The 12,919-nt window shown below is 37.5% G+C and overlaps 1 protein-coding gene and 1 long non-coding RNA gene across 6 annotated transcripts in view; one reads left to right on the top strand and one right to left on the bottom strand.

Moving 5' to 3' along the window:
- Positions 1–231: 231 nt before the first annotated feature.
- Positions 232–12,919, top strand: part of ush1c (USH1 protein network component harmonin) — a 72,353-nt gene continuing 59,665 nt past the window's right edge. For 2 of the 4 annotated variants that reach the window (XR_010001926.1, XM_062967671.1), the window contains exons 1-2: positions 232–395; positions 10,058–10,125. Coding sequence is in view for 2 of the 4 variants with exons in the window: in XM_062967671.1 (XP_062823741.1) it covers positions 360–395; positions 10,058–10,125 (104 nt within the window). In the remaining 2 variants the exon portion in view is untranslated. The remainder of the gene's footprint in view (positions 396–10,057; positions 10,126–12,919) is intronic. The other 2 variants (XR_010001925.1, XM_062967670.1) reach the window with 2 other exon arrangements.
- Positions 9,526–12,919, bottom strand: part of LOC134295379 (uncharacterized) — an 86,198-nt gene continuing 82,804 nt past the window's right edge. For both annotated transcript variants that reach the window (XR_010001929.1, XR_010001928.1), the window contains exons 2-3: positions 10,605–10,684; positions 9,526–10,063 (exon numbers count right to left, since the gene is read on the bottom strand). This is a non-coding gene — a long non-coding RNA (uncharacterized LOC134295379). The remainder of the gene's footprint in view (positions 10,064–10,604; positions 10,685–12,919) is intronic.

A 12,919-nucleotide genomic window follows, 5' to 3' on the forward strand; every position in this document is an offset into this window, starting at 1 on the left:
GCCACAGCCCGCTGGACTGTCCACCTGCTTGTGGATTTCAGTGGCTTCTCTGTGTAGTCTGACATGGTAGTTGTGAGAGTGGCCCAGCATTTCTGTGTCCTATAATAAAATGCGTGTCCAGGTTGGTTCATCCAGTGCTCTGCTATGGCTCACTTCCTTGCCTCCCCTTTCCTTGCCTTCCGCCCCTTTCGGCCGCCCTGCGCTGCGCCCTCTGGCGGCGACTCCGAGCTCTGCGCGCCCGACCTGCGCCGAGAAAGGAAGGAAGGCAAGAAAGAAGGAAGGAAGGAAGGAAGGAAGGAAGAGTGCCCAAGGCAAAAAAGCCTAGAGTCGGTCGCTCTCCCTCTCTCCCATTCATTGCCATGGAGCGCAAGGTGGCCAGGGAGTTCAGGCACAAGGTAAGACGAGGGGCGCGCTCGCCTTTCCCCGCTTGCTTCCTGCCTTCCTGCCAGTCAAGGGACCCCCGCGGCTTTGGCTCCTGAGCCTGGAGTAACTTTCTCCAGCCCTGGGGCGGCGGCGCGGGGGACATTTTGCGGGACTCTGGACTCTGGGTATCAATTAACTCAGCCTTTGCGGGGGGGAGAAGGAGAGGGGGAGGAGGGGGAGGGGGGGCAGGGAAGCGCTTCTTTGCTTCTTTCAACGGCACGGAAAGAAGCGCTTTCTTCCCGGCACTCCTCCGAGGCAGCCATTGGCCTCGCTCTTGCCATCCATCCATCTTTTATTTTCTCCCCCGGGTAGGTGGGAATCCGGGCCCACTTCCTCCCGAAGGGGACCTGGATTCCACCTGTCCGTCAAAGAAGAAAACTTAAAAGTTTCTGAACTTTTTGGAAAGCTTAAGCGGCTGAGAGGGAAAAGGAAAGGGCCTGAGGCTGTGAGGAATGGTGGGACTGAAGTCCAAAACACCTGGAGGGAGGGAGGGAGGGCCCAAGTTTGCCCAGGCCTCATCTAATAAAGCAGAGTCTCGCTTATCCAACGTAAACGGGCCGGCAGAACGTTGGATAAGCGAATATGTTGGATAATAAGGAGAGATTAAGGAAAAGCCTATGAAACATCAAATTAGGTTAAGATTTTACAAATTAAGCACCAAAACATCATGTTATACAACAAATTTTACAGAAAAGGTAGTTCAATACACAGTAATGCTATGTAGTAATTACCGTATTTATGAATTTAGCACTAAAATATCGCGACGTATTGAAAACATTGACTACAAAAATGCATTGGATAATCCAGAACGTTGGATAAGCGAGGCTTGGATAAGTGAGACTCTACTGTAGTTTCAAGCCAACAGGAGGGATGAGGAAGTTTTGACTAATGCAGCCATTGTTTGAGCCTATTTCTTTTTATCAGTGCGGGAAAATCAAGTGGAAACTGTCTTTCAAAGGTTCAGTGGTGCATTAATAATGGGTTTCGTTTACAAAAAGCTCCTTTTTCAATTTTGCACCAGAGATAAAAGTTGTTGTTGTGTATGTAAATATGTATGTAAAGTATGTAATATGTAAAACCGATCAATATTTGTGCAGTAGAGTGTGCAGTATACCTTACAGTATACATTATATAAATATGTGCAGTACAGTATTCCCTTGCTACTTCACGGTTCGCTTTTCGTGGACTCGCTGTTTCACCGTTTTTCAATAAATATTAATGTAAAATATTTATCACAGTATTTTAACTGTTTCACAAATTAAAAATATTAATTCGACCGCTAAAAGAATATTATAAATCACAAAAAATTACGATTTACCATAAATAGCGAATTTACTCAGAAAAGTAGGACTTGCGCAGTGGCTACTTGCAACGGTACTTGCCGACGTAAGATTGTAAACAACACATGATTGGTTGACTGATGGAAAGCGACCAATTAGGGAATGTTGCTCTGCATCTCAGTTGCTAATTGGCTCAGTAACCGTCACATCTTGTTTTCTTTCGTTCGTGCGCAGCTACCCCTCTTCGAGAATGGGAATGGGAAAGGGTTATGTAGTGTATAAGTGTGCTGGGAGGGTTTATAAAGACTCAAAATAGTGTATAACTACTAAAATAATGTATAAATATTAAAATAAATATAGCGTCCCTACTTCACGGATTTTCACTTTTCACAGATGGTCCTGGAACGTAACATCTGCGATAAGTGAGGGAATACTGTACACCTTGTATAAATTTGATCTGATACCTGTTGTTGTTGTTGTTGTTGTTGTTGTTGTTGTTGTTGTTGTTGTTGTTGAGAAGTCCTTTCTGGCTTATAGTGCCCCCAAGACTAACCTATGGGGGGGGGGGCGGGTTTCCTTTGTAATATTTGTTCAGAAAGGGTTTGCCTTTGCCTCCTTCCGACGCTGAGAGAGAGTGACTTGCCCAAAGCCACCCGGAATTTGAACTCTGATCTCCAGGCTTGGAGTCCAATGTTCAAACCACTCCACCATGCTGGGTCTTCTGATATGTGTGCCTATAATGTACTCAGGGAAGCAAGAAGGAAAATGTTACAAAAATAGTTCAGGACTCCTGCACAACTTTCACGACTTTAACCAGGGGTAAAGGACAGGTGTTGGCATGGTTGTAAACAAAGAGGTGTGTTTAATCACATGATATGGGAATATGACAGAGTACAGGCTTACTGGAGAACAATTGAATGAGAAATTAATAGAATGCTAAATCTTCAAAAAATAATAGCTAATAGAAATGTATTACATGCAAGGGTACTATGTAAAGTGCAAAATGTCAAGTCTTTCAGTATTTGTGCCTAGTTTTTAATATATACACAAACCTGAAGACCAATCATATGACCCCCATTGTTGCTGTTGTACAATGTTTAGATGATCATTTACAAAAATTAATCATCAGCATTTTATCCTGTAGGTGTGCTTAGATGACTTTGGTTTTGGTAAACTGAATTTTTGGTGTCTACTCTTCTTTGGAATCTTGATATTTAATTCCCCGTTTAATAGCGTTCGGTAGATTTCCATTCAGGTTTTTAGATTGTACCTCTCTCACACAATAGATACATTCATATTAATCTTTTGTCTTTTATAGCTTAGATTGAAAATTATAAAATATTAAAGTCAAATTTCTGAAAATTCCTTGAAAGGGAAAAGCTGTTGTAAAAATAAACATTAAGAATATTGAGCTATTTTGCATCACTTTAAAAAGTAATAAAAAGCAGAGCATAGTTGTATGATTATAACTGTCAATTATACCTGTTAACTATCAATATTGGGCTGGGCAGCAGCAGACAGACAGCTGGCATATGTATCTAACGTAATATTTATGGTCTTGTACCTTGTACCTGTGGCTCTTTATGTTGATAAGATTCACAAGTCATTCAGAGAATGATCAGAATAAATGTATACTTCTATTCTCCCCACAGTCCCAATAAATGGAAAAAGCTGGTTCTTCAAAGGAAAAAAAAATCAAAATCTTGCTTCATTGTCTTCCAGGTGCTGGGAAGCTATTGGGACACAATTAATATTAAACAGCATTGAAGATAAACCACCTTGTATCTCACTTTAAGAGAAAAGTGGGGTATAAATTTTATAAAATAAATAAATAAAAGCTGCAGCGTCAGTAAAGTAACACATTAAATAGTGATTGAATCTGATTGAATCTTCTGTTTTCATGAAAATCTCATAGTGAAAAAACCCACAAATAAATTTCTAAGCAATTAGACAGCCTGATATCTCAGACAAAACAGAGTTTTAAAAATTAAAACTAGATAATTTTGTTTCAATTCAAGCAATGCCTTGAATTAGTCTAGGTGGCTGTGTAGTTTTAATGTGTCTACATGAAACAAGCCTGGCAGCGTAGATTTGCAGCCTGACATGAAGAGAGCAGAATCTACAGCCTTGAAACAAAGCTATCTTGGTTCTTTTATTACTTGCAGTCACATATGTGCCAGCAAATCTGTCCCTGGAAAATGGAAGATTTTTTAGAAATAGTGTATGGTGGGCTGTGAGTAGCTTTAAATGGAGCAGCATTCAGAAGCAATGTCTCCCCTTGACTAAACAAAGAAGAAATTATTGGTATTGTCATGATATATTATCTTATTTTAGATGCTTTGCTGATGCTAGAAAGGGCAAATGATGTCATACTGAATATTAGCACTCTGTTTATACCCCTTCTAGATTTAATGGTCCATTCACTACTGTCCAAATAGAAGCCACTGTGTGTTGTAAATTTCCTCTTCCTATCCATATTAATGGATTTTCTTTCCTATGTCTGCATCATAGATTGATGAAGAGACTTCAGTTCTATTTCTTATCAAAAAAATTTTTTTGCCTAAAGCACAGGCATTAATGAAAAAATGACTGAATATTGCTAAAACGTTCAGGTTGTGTCTGCATTGTAGATTACTTCCCTTTTGGCACAGATTGGTTTGCGTTGCTTGCACTACTTTTGCATGGGGCCAGTATGTAAGAATTTGTGTAGAAACATGTCTCACCTCAGAAACTGGGTTATAATTAGAAAATCACCACAATTCAGAAAGCAATTCTGAAAGAGAATGAAACTTTTACATGTTCATCTCAGCGGCTTTAAAACACAGAGGACATACACATTTGTTTACTATAGCCATCCTTCCACATTTGTGGGTTAAGCTGTTGTAAATTTGATTATTCAGGGATTACTCTTTGCTACCAACACCACTTCTTCCATATGTAGCAGTGACCATAGAATCATGCTGGAGGACTTATAAATGCCCAAAGAAGTATTTCTATGTTATAAAAAATTATAAAATGTTTTTTCCACTTTCGTACCGATCCTGCACCCTAACCTCCACAAAGATTGAGAGCTGACCGCATGGAAAATAAGTGTTGCACAACAGAGCAGAATCCAGAAGTTACTTTTTAAATTACGTCACAGAATTTGGACTACATAATTTTTGTCCGACCTATAGAGCAGCTAACCAAATTGCTACATCTAGTTTGAGAATTACATTCAGCACCTTGGATAGCTCTTTTGAAAGTTTGTGCTAAAATCTGTAGTGGATTTTCCATCACTACTGATATCAGAATTACAAGCCTCCACTGGTTACATTTTTAAAGTGATTCTTGTTTTCATGCAGCTAATCATTATTTTGAAATACAGTAGAGTCTCACTTATCCAACATAAATGGGCTGGCAGAACGTTGGATAAGCAAATATGTTGGATAATAAGGAGGGATTAAAGAAAAGTCTATTAAACATCAAACTGCATTATGATTTTACAAATTAAGCACCAAAACATCATGTTTTACAACAAATTTGACAGAAAAGCAGTTCAATACACAGCAATGTTATGTAGTAATGATTGTATTTACGAATTTAGCACCAAAACATCACAATGTATTGAAAAGATTGACTACAAAAACATTGACTACTAAAAGGCAGACTGTGTTAGATAATCCAGAACATTGGATAAGTGAATGTTGGATAAGTGAGACTCTACTGTAACTGAATGTTTTCACTTCAGTGGCACAAAGCATACCATGGGCCAACCATCATGTAATGTTTTAAGAGGTAATTTTGAAAACCAATCAGATAGGTAAAGGTAAAGGTTTCCCCTGACATTAAGTCCAGTCATGTCTGACTCTGGGGGTTGGTGCTCATCTCAATTTCAAAGCTGAAGAGCCGGCGTTGTCCGTAGACACCTCCAAGGTCATGTGGCCGGCATGACTGCATGGAGCGCCGTTACCTTCCCGCTGGAGTGGTACCTATTCATCTACTCACATTGGCATGTTTTCGAACTGCTAGGTTGGCAGGAGCTGCAGCTAAGAGTGGGTGCTCACTCCGCTCCCGGGGTTTGAACCTGGGACCTTTCGGTCTCCAATTCAGTGCTTTAACGCACTTTGCCACCGTAAAGATGTTACAAACCATAATTCTAAAAGTAATTGAAACATTAGTTACAACTCCAAAAGAGTTATGTTATCCCTCGTCAAATGAGAAAACTAATTGTTAGATGGAGAGAAATTAAGGAAAAGGTTATGTTCAAGCTTTGTTTTTTTTTGTTTTTGTTTTTTGGGGATGTTGTATGTTTTCCGGGCTGTATGGCCATGTTCCAGAAGTATTCTCTCCTGACGTTTTGCCCACATCTATGGCAGGCATCCTCAGAGGTTGCTTGCCATAGATGTGGGCGAAACGTCAGGAGAGAATACTTCTGGAACATGGCCATACAGCCCGGAAAACATACAACAACCCTGTGATCCTGGCCAGGAAAGCCTTCGACAACACTTTGTTTTTTTTTTCTTTCTGTGTTGCAAGCTACAACATTATCTCTAAGTATATCATATTGTATATTCATAACAATGAGACTGCTAGTCCTTTTCCCTACCAGAAGAAAGTTACCAGTGTCTGCTTGCAGGGTCTATGCAAAAAATCAAAAGTGAATTAAACCTTTGTTGGAGGATGTGAGCATTGAATTGGTTGGCTCTATCTTCAACTGTTAGATGTTGAAGAATCTGTTTTTCATCTAACTGCAACCCTGGTATCATTTCATATATAGGTTTCCAAATCCATTCCTAGAGGAGGGATTGTTCATATAGGAGGAAATGTATACTTGGAAGTGCCTACTTCAGGTGAAATATGGAAGTTGGAAGTGTGGCTTCAGGGTTAATATATGTCTAAATACATGTAGATGAATAGAGGGAACCAATGACAAACTTCCACTGAATGTATTTACCCTAAAACCCAAAATGGTGAGAAGTCACCATAAATTTGAGCTGACTCAAAAGCATTTAATAATAATGCTCTTGGCGTTACTCTCATTAGTATATCAGCTAATGTGGAGATCATAGAATAATGTACTCTTTAATTTTGAGAAAGTTTTTTTTTTAAAAAAATGAAAAATTCAAAGTAAGATTTTTTTTTACTTTTTGTGTATTTCAATTAACAATGTAAGAACAAGCAAAAATTTCTTCCAGCCAAACCAATGGGATGTCAAAGTGTTCAATTTTAGTTAAAGTTTCATGTTCACTTACTGAAGAGTAAGTTCTATTGCATTCAATAGACTTTACTTTTATTTTAAATTGGTTGACAAATGAGCCATGTACTTTGCCAATGCATGTTCTCTTTTTCTTTGAGAATTAGGCCATATTTTCGAAGTAGGGCACATAGTCTGAATTAGGTATCAGATTCATTTCCTAGCATCTCCACTTTGGTGGGATTGGGAGATACCATTGCCTCAGACCCAGTCTTAGAAAATACAGTATGTCCAATAGATCACACAATAAAAAGAGTTTAGAAGGGTTTTTTTTTTTGGGGGGGGGGGGGAGGAGTTCTGAACATGATAGCTCTTAAAATCAAGATTCTGAAACCCTATAGATGTCTTTGCCTCTTGAAAGCCCTAATATATAATTAGCCCTCCACATTTGTGGGTTTAACTTTTCCAGACTTGACTTTGGGATCAAATTGATTAGTATGTTCTCTCTAGGAATCTCTAGGTCCTCTAGTGAGACCCCAGGATCAACTTCTAGAACTAAAGGAGTTAGAGCTTCCTATAGAAGTGTCTTCTCAGGCAAAAAAAAAATCCACATTTTTCCACTTTCACAATGGTGTTTCTCCCTTGACCCCAGCAATCATGAAGGGCTGACTTTAATTTATTTCCTAACATATATTTCCACTTTTGAAATTATTTCTTGTTGTTTGGCTTCCAGAGATTGCAGGAACGGTGAGAGATAATGTAGGGCAGGAGGGAGTTCTAGGGAGTGAGGGAAGTTCCATCCCAGGGATTATGAGCTACAGGAGATGCCAGAGGAGGAGTGGGTGAAGGTGCTGGTAAATGCCTCCTTAACTGGTGAACAGCCCCCTCCCTTCTCTCTTTTAAAAACCAGTCAAAAACATATCTTTCTTCAATGGCATATGGAGAGGAGGAAGATTAGAAGTTTACATGCAATCAATGCATAATCTCCCGGATATTGCTATTATACTCGAACCTTAGTTGGTCTCAGCTCACTTGGTAGGGTTGGCTTGCTGGCTTTATTGGCAATTTAATATTTTAATAATTAATTTAATGGATCACTATGTGTGTTTTATATATTTTTGCTTAACATTTTTATACAAGCTATCATAGTAATTGGTAGGTTATATTATCAGTTAATTTTTGTTTAATTTTGTCTTAGCTGCTTCTTTCCTTTTGAGATTTGGGTAGTCTGTTTTGTATTTTTTTTAAATCTATGAATATGTTTGGCATTTAATAGTTGCCATTTTTGTTGTACTCTGCCCTGAGTCCCTTTGGAGAGAAAGGGCAGAATAGAAATAAAGTTTTTTTATTTATTATCATTATTGCTGTATTTTTTTCTTCTTACTACAATGGAATCTCGACTTAAGAGCATTTCAACTTAATAGTGTTTGAGTTAAGAGCAATTGCTTGACCAGCTTTCAGTTTGATATAAGAGCAGCATTTTGACTTAAGAGCTGGTGCCAGAGGGAGCACTAGCATGAGACTACAGGGCTTTAGGGCTTCAAGGGAGCAGCCACTGTGCCTCATGCTATTGTCCACTTTGGGAGATTGCTGTCCACTTTGCACTTGTCTACTTTGGGAGATTGCTGTCTGCTTTGCTCTTGTCCGGTTTGAGGAATTCTGGGTTAGTTGATTTTGTGTGCTTTTCTTTCCTGGTATGTTTGGCTTCATGAAGAGAGGGAAAGAGAGCAAGAGAGGGAGGAGGCTGGAATGAGTACAGTGTAAAGAAAATGATGCTTCCATCCCTTCACTTTGTGCTTCCTTGCCACAACTTTGTACTTCTACTATGTCACAACTTTGTGCTTCTACCATTTAAAGTTGATCATTCTTTTTATTGTTCCATGTGAATGTGCATTTATACATTATTTGTTATTTTAAAGTACATTTTTCTTATTTTTTAAAAATGGGTTTGGGGGATGGATTAATAGCATTGCAATGCATTTCAGTGGAAATTTTGCTTTGAGATAAGAGCATTTTGAATTAAGAGCTTGGTCACAGAATGAATTAAACTCGTGTCAAGGTATTACTGTATCTTGTTACATAGACAGACATATAGTAAATTAGAGGATTTCATTTAGGATACCAGCTCTTTGAAATATTCCTTTTTGAACTAGAACTTCTAGAGCCTCCTAAATCTGAACTAGGATTTTGGGAGCTTTTATCCAAATCAGGATTTTTTTCAAATCATGAGAATAAAGCACTTCTTCCTTAAATTCTGTCATAGCCAGGCATGTAGCCGGGGGGGGGGGGGGGGGCTTGAGGGGCTATAGCCCCCCTCCAAAAAAATTCTCAGGGTGGTCCACGAGAAGGCCTTAATTTATTATTTAAACTGTTATGTTTATTCATATCATGATGTGATCACTATGCTCAATATATCCCATATGCATGGGGGTATTGGGATAACGATACAAAAGGTTTGCTAGGGTAGATCCTCTCTCATTCAGACTCACCCCCCCCCCCCCAAAAATCAAAATCCTGGCTACGGGCCTGGTCACCGTAGTTTAGTTTTAAATCAAATAATGGCAAAAATACTGTTACTTATAAAGAAGCAATCACACCTTTTGTGTTTTCAGGAATCCCGATAAAAGCAAGTTGTGCCACATGATATATACAGACTGCAGTTTTATTTATTTATTTTAGAACAGTTAGCAAAGTGAAAGTCTTGCAACCTGATACAAGTTTAAGTGGTGTGACAGAGAGTGAAGAAAGAATAACAGCCTAGCAGAGAGCTATGTCAAGGCATCAGAGCTAAAAGGAGTAATCCATTTCACGGCATTGTATCATGAGGAGGATGCTGATGTCTCTAGTTTAAAGCTGCTGAAGCCCAAATGTAACTAGCCAATAATTTCTAATTAAATAGTCATGTGCTATATTAGTGACTGGCCAAAAAGGTTTCTGAAAACATTTGTTCAACAATTTACTCATTATCAGGTAAGAGAATAACCATATGACAACTTTTTGCATGACAGTATGCAGTGGCTAGATTCAGACATGGTCATTAATTCAACAGAGAAAAAGATGTGTGTATGTGTTTCAAGGCTATGGAAAAAGCCTTTTTAAAATGTTTTCTTAAGGATAAAGGGATTTATAATTTGTAGTCAGGGAATTATGGTCATACTCTTCTTTTCTTCGTTTCCAGGTTGACCTGTTAGTTGATAATGAAGCAGAGAAAGATTATCTGTATGATGTGCTGCGAATGTACCATGAGTAAGTTCTAATTTCATATTTGTTATTGTGTATAGTTTTGAACCAACATGGAATTTGGGTGAAAGAAGACAGAAAAAGTATTCTTTCTTCCCTTGTCTCACTCTTAACTAAAATTGGAAAATAAATTATTTGTAATTTCACTTTAGCAAAATAGTTTGAGCATTAAACACAGAAGAAACAGGTTTGTTTATGATACTTCAGCCTTTACCTTCAGGCTTATTCTAAGTTCTATGAAAAAGAAAAAGAGATAATTTAACAGATCAATATTTTTTACTGTTATCTTTGGGAAATAAAATTATACTCTGGATTTTTAAAAATAGTGATAACATAACATCCAATTTCTAATTCTGCTTGAGTAATATTACTTAAAGCCTATCCTGGTTATTACTCTTCATTAAATCAAGACAGCTCTGAAAACATTCTTTTTATGATTTTAGTACAATATAATCAGTACATTTATAAGAGGCCTGTGAACTTACCTTACACAATGTGTTATTGTGGTATAAAGTTTCATAGACTAGAACCCGTTTCATGAGATACTTCAAATGCCAGCTGAAGTCTGTAGGAGAAGAATCAAATGCTGTCCAAAATTCTAGCAGAGAGATCTCAGGAGAATGCAATGCAAGAAATACTGAGAGTTTTAATGACCATATATTTATGTGAAATAACAGGCTCATACAGCTATCTCTAGGAAATTGGGGAGATTATCTTTCTTGCTCTATTCCTTTGATACTGTTCTTAATAAACAATTGTTATTAACAAAGTGTGAATGCAGTTTCTGAAACCAGTAGAATTGCATTGTATTTTTCCCCAGCCAGCAATAATTGAAACAGAACCTGGCCTATATTGTTGTTGTCAGAGGAGATGAGAGTATTTTTCCACTCTTCATAGGCAAATGGTTCTGCCGGTTATAGTTTCTGAACATATCTTAATTAATAGCAGCTCAGTGGAGTGAAATGTAGACTTCTACAAGTTTCCATGTGGTCTTTGTGTGAAGCTACAGTTTTGTGTGGCCTTGGCCACAAACCTGGTTTGGTTTCACTCTGGACTGTCTAATTGCTTCTCCATTCATAAAGCGCTGGCTGCAGCTTGTGGAATCAGGAAGAATTCAGCTTCATTCATTATTCAACACTTTGTAGGAGGTACAAACTTAAAAGCTATCCCAAGTACAAATTCCTATTTTCCGTGCAAAACTAATAGTGTTGCTAATAACTTTTTTTTTTACATTTTTACAAAATATGTGGCTTTTATTGGATCCAGGTATCAGTCAAATCCATTCAATTCCTTTAAACCCTTTTTTCTAGGTAGATATTTCAAATTCGAAAGTGCCAAACTTGTTTGCCGTTAGAAACAAAATGCGTGTATATATTGCTCTGGTTTACAGTTTCCCTTATTAAGATTTTCTGTGGTATGAACCATTCCATACAATTACTTTTGTATTTTATCATTTTTCTTGAAATTAAAATTGTAAGCTTAATCAAGTAGATACTTGCCTTTTTCTTCATATTTTATGTAAAATAAGATATACAGTACTAATGCCACATCAATCAATCATTTTTCAGTATCCTGAATGAATTGTGTTCATGTTGATCTCATTCAGCATTTGTTTATGTTGTAGAATCCAAAGTTGTTTTCAGGACCATCAACCTAGGCATCCTTTTGCACTGCCTCTCTGGGATGCAATGTCCTTTAGTGATTTTGGTCCTTTTTGGAGAGGTAGCATAGCACAGGGGACAAACATGGACCATTATCAACCTCAGGCCATTGTAAAATAGGGACTGCATATCGGCTGTTATGGAAGAGCCCTGTGCAGATTTTGTCCACAACCTGTCTGGCTTTTTCAGGCCTCCAGACTCAAGTGCAGAGACTGAAATCAGGGACAGTTGCAACCATTCTGACTGACTACCACCATCCTACATAGGTTCAGATCTTGTCTTTAAGGAATCTTTTTTTTAAAAAAAAAAACTTTGTAAAATATAAACACACAACAATACTTTTTGCAATGTGAAACACATATAAAAATAATACTAATAAACAAGTACATAAACAAGTACAAAACAAGTATTTTATGTATTGTATTACATAAAATACAATAAAAACAAGAGAAAACAAAACAGGATAAACAGGACTTGGCTTCCAACCCCCAGCTGAAAGTGTTATTTGCCTCCTAAACCTACTTTCCTCTAGTATAAATTGTATTTTTATTATTTCTCAAATTAAATAATTAATCTTCAAACAATATAACTGTGCTCCAATATTGTTTCAAATATATAACTGTCTTACTTAAGCTTCCCTATTGAATTATATCTTAATTAAGGAATGATAAATTTTGTGTTTATTGATGGCCACTTTGCTCCATGGTGTCCTTTTACATGGCCAACATAAGTCCTCTCTTTGCTTATCAACTCACTTCACAAAAATGGCTGATTGCTGCTATCATGGCAGTGAACCTATTCTGAATTTTAGGTGTTATCCAAGGTATTGAACCTATGTCAATGGTAGAGTCTAACAGACTGGACTAATAACTCAAGTAGATTTACTGACAACTCACTTCGAAGCCACATCCTGCAACTGCTATTCTAGTGCAATTTTATCCTACAAATATAAGACTTATGTAAGATACTGGCATAGTGAATGAAATTTGGAGCACCTTTATCTCTAGGTTGAGACACAAAGTGGTTCATGATATTAAAGAACAATGAAATTAATAATCTGCAATATACAAATATGAAAGTAGAATTAAACAGCTAATCAATGACAATCCCTTAAAACACTTATAAACTGTTAAAGTAAT

Source organism: Anolis carolinensis, chromosome 1 (assembly GCF_035594765.1).
Source record: "Anolis carolinensis isolate JA03-04 chromosome 1, rAnoCar3.1.pri, whole genome shotgun sequence".
In the NCBI taxonomy this organism is placed as follows: Eukaryota; Metazoa; Chordata; class Lepidosauria; order Squamata; family Dactyloidae; genus Anolis; species Anolis carolinensis.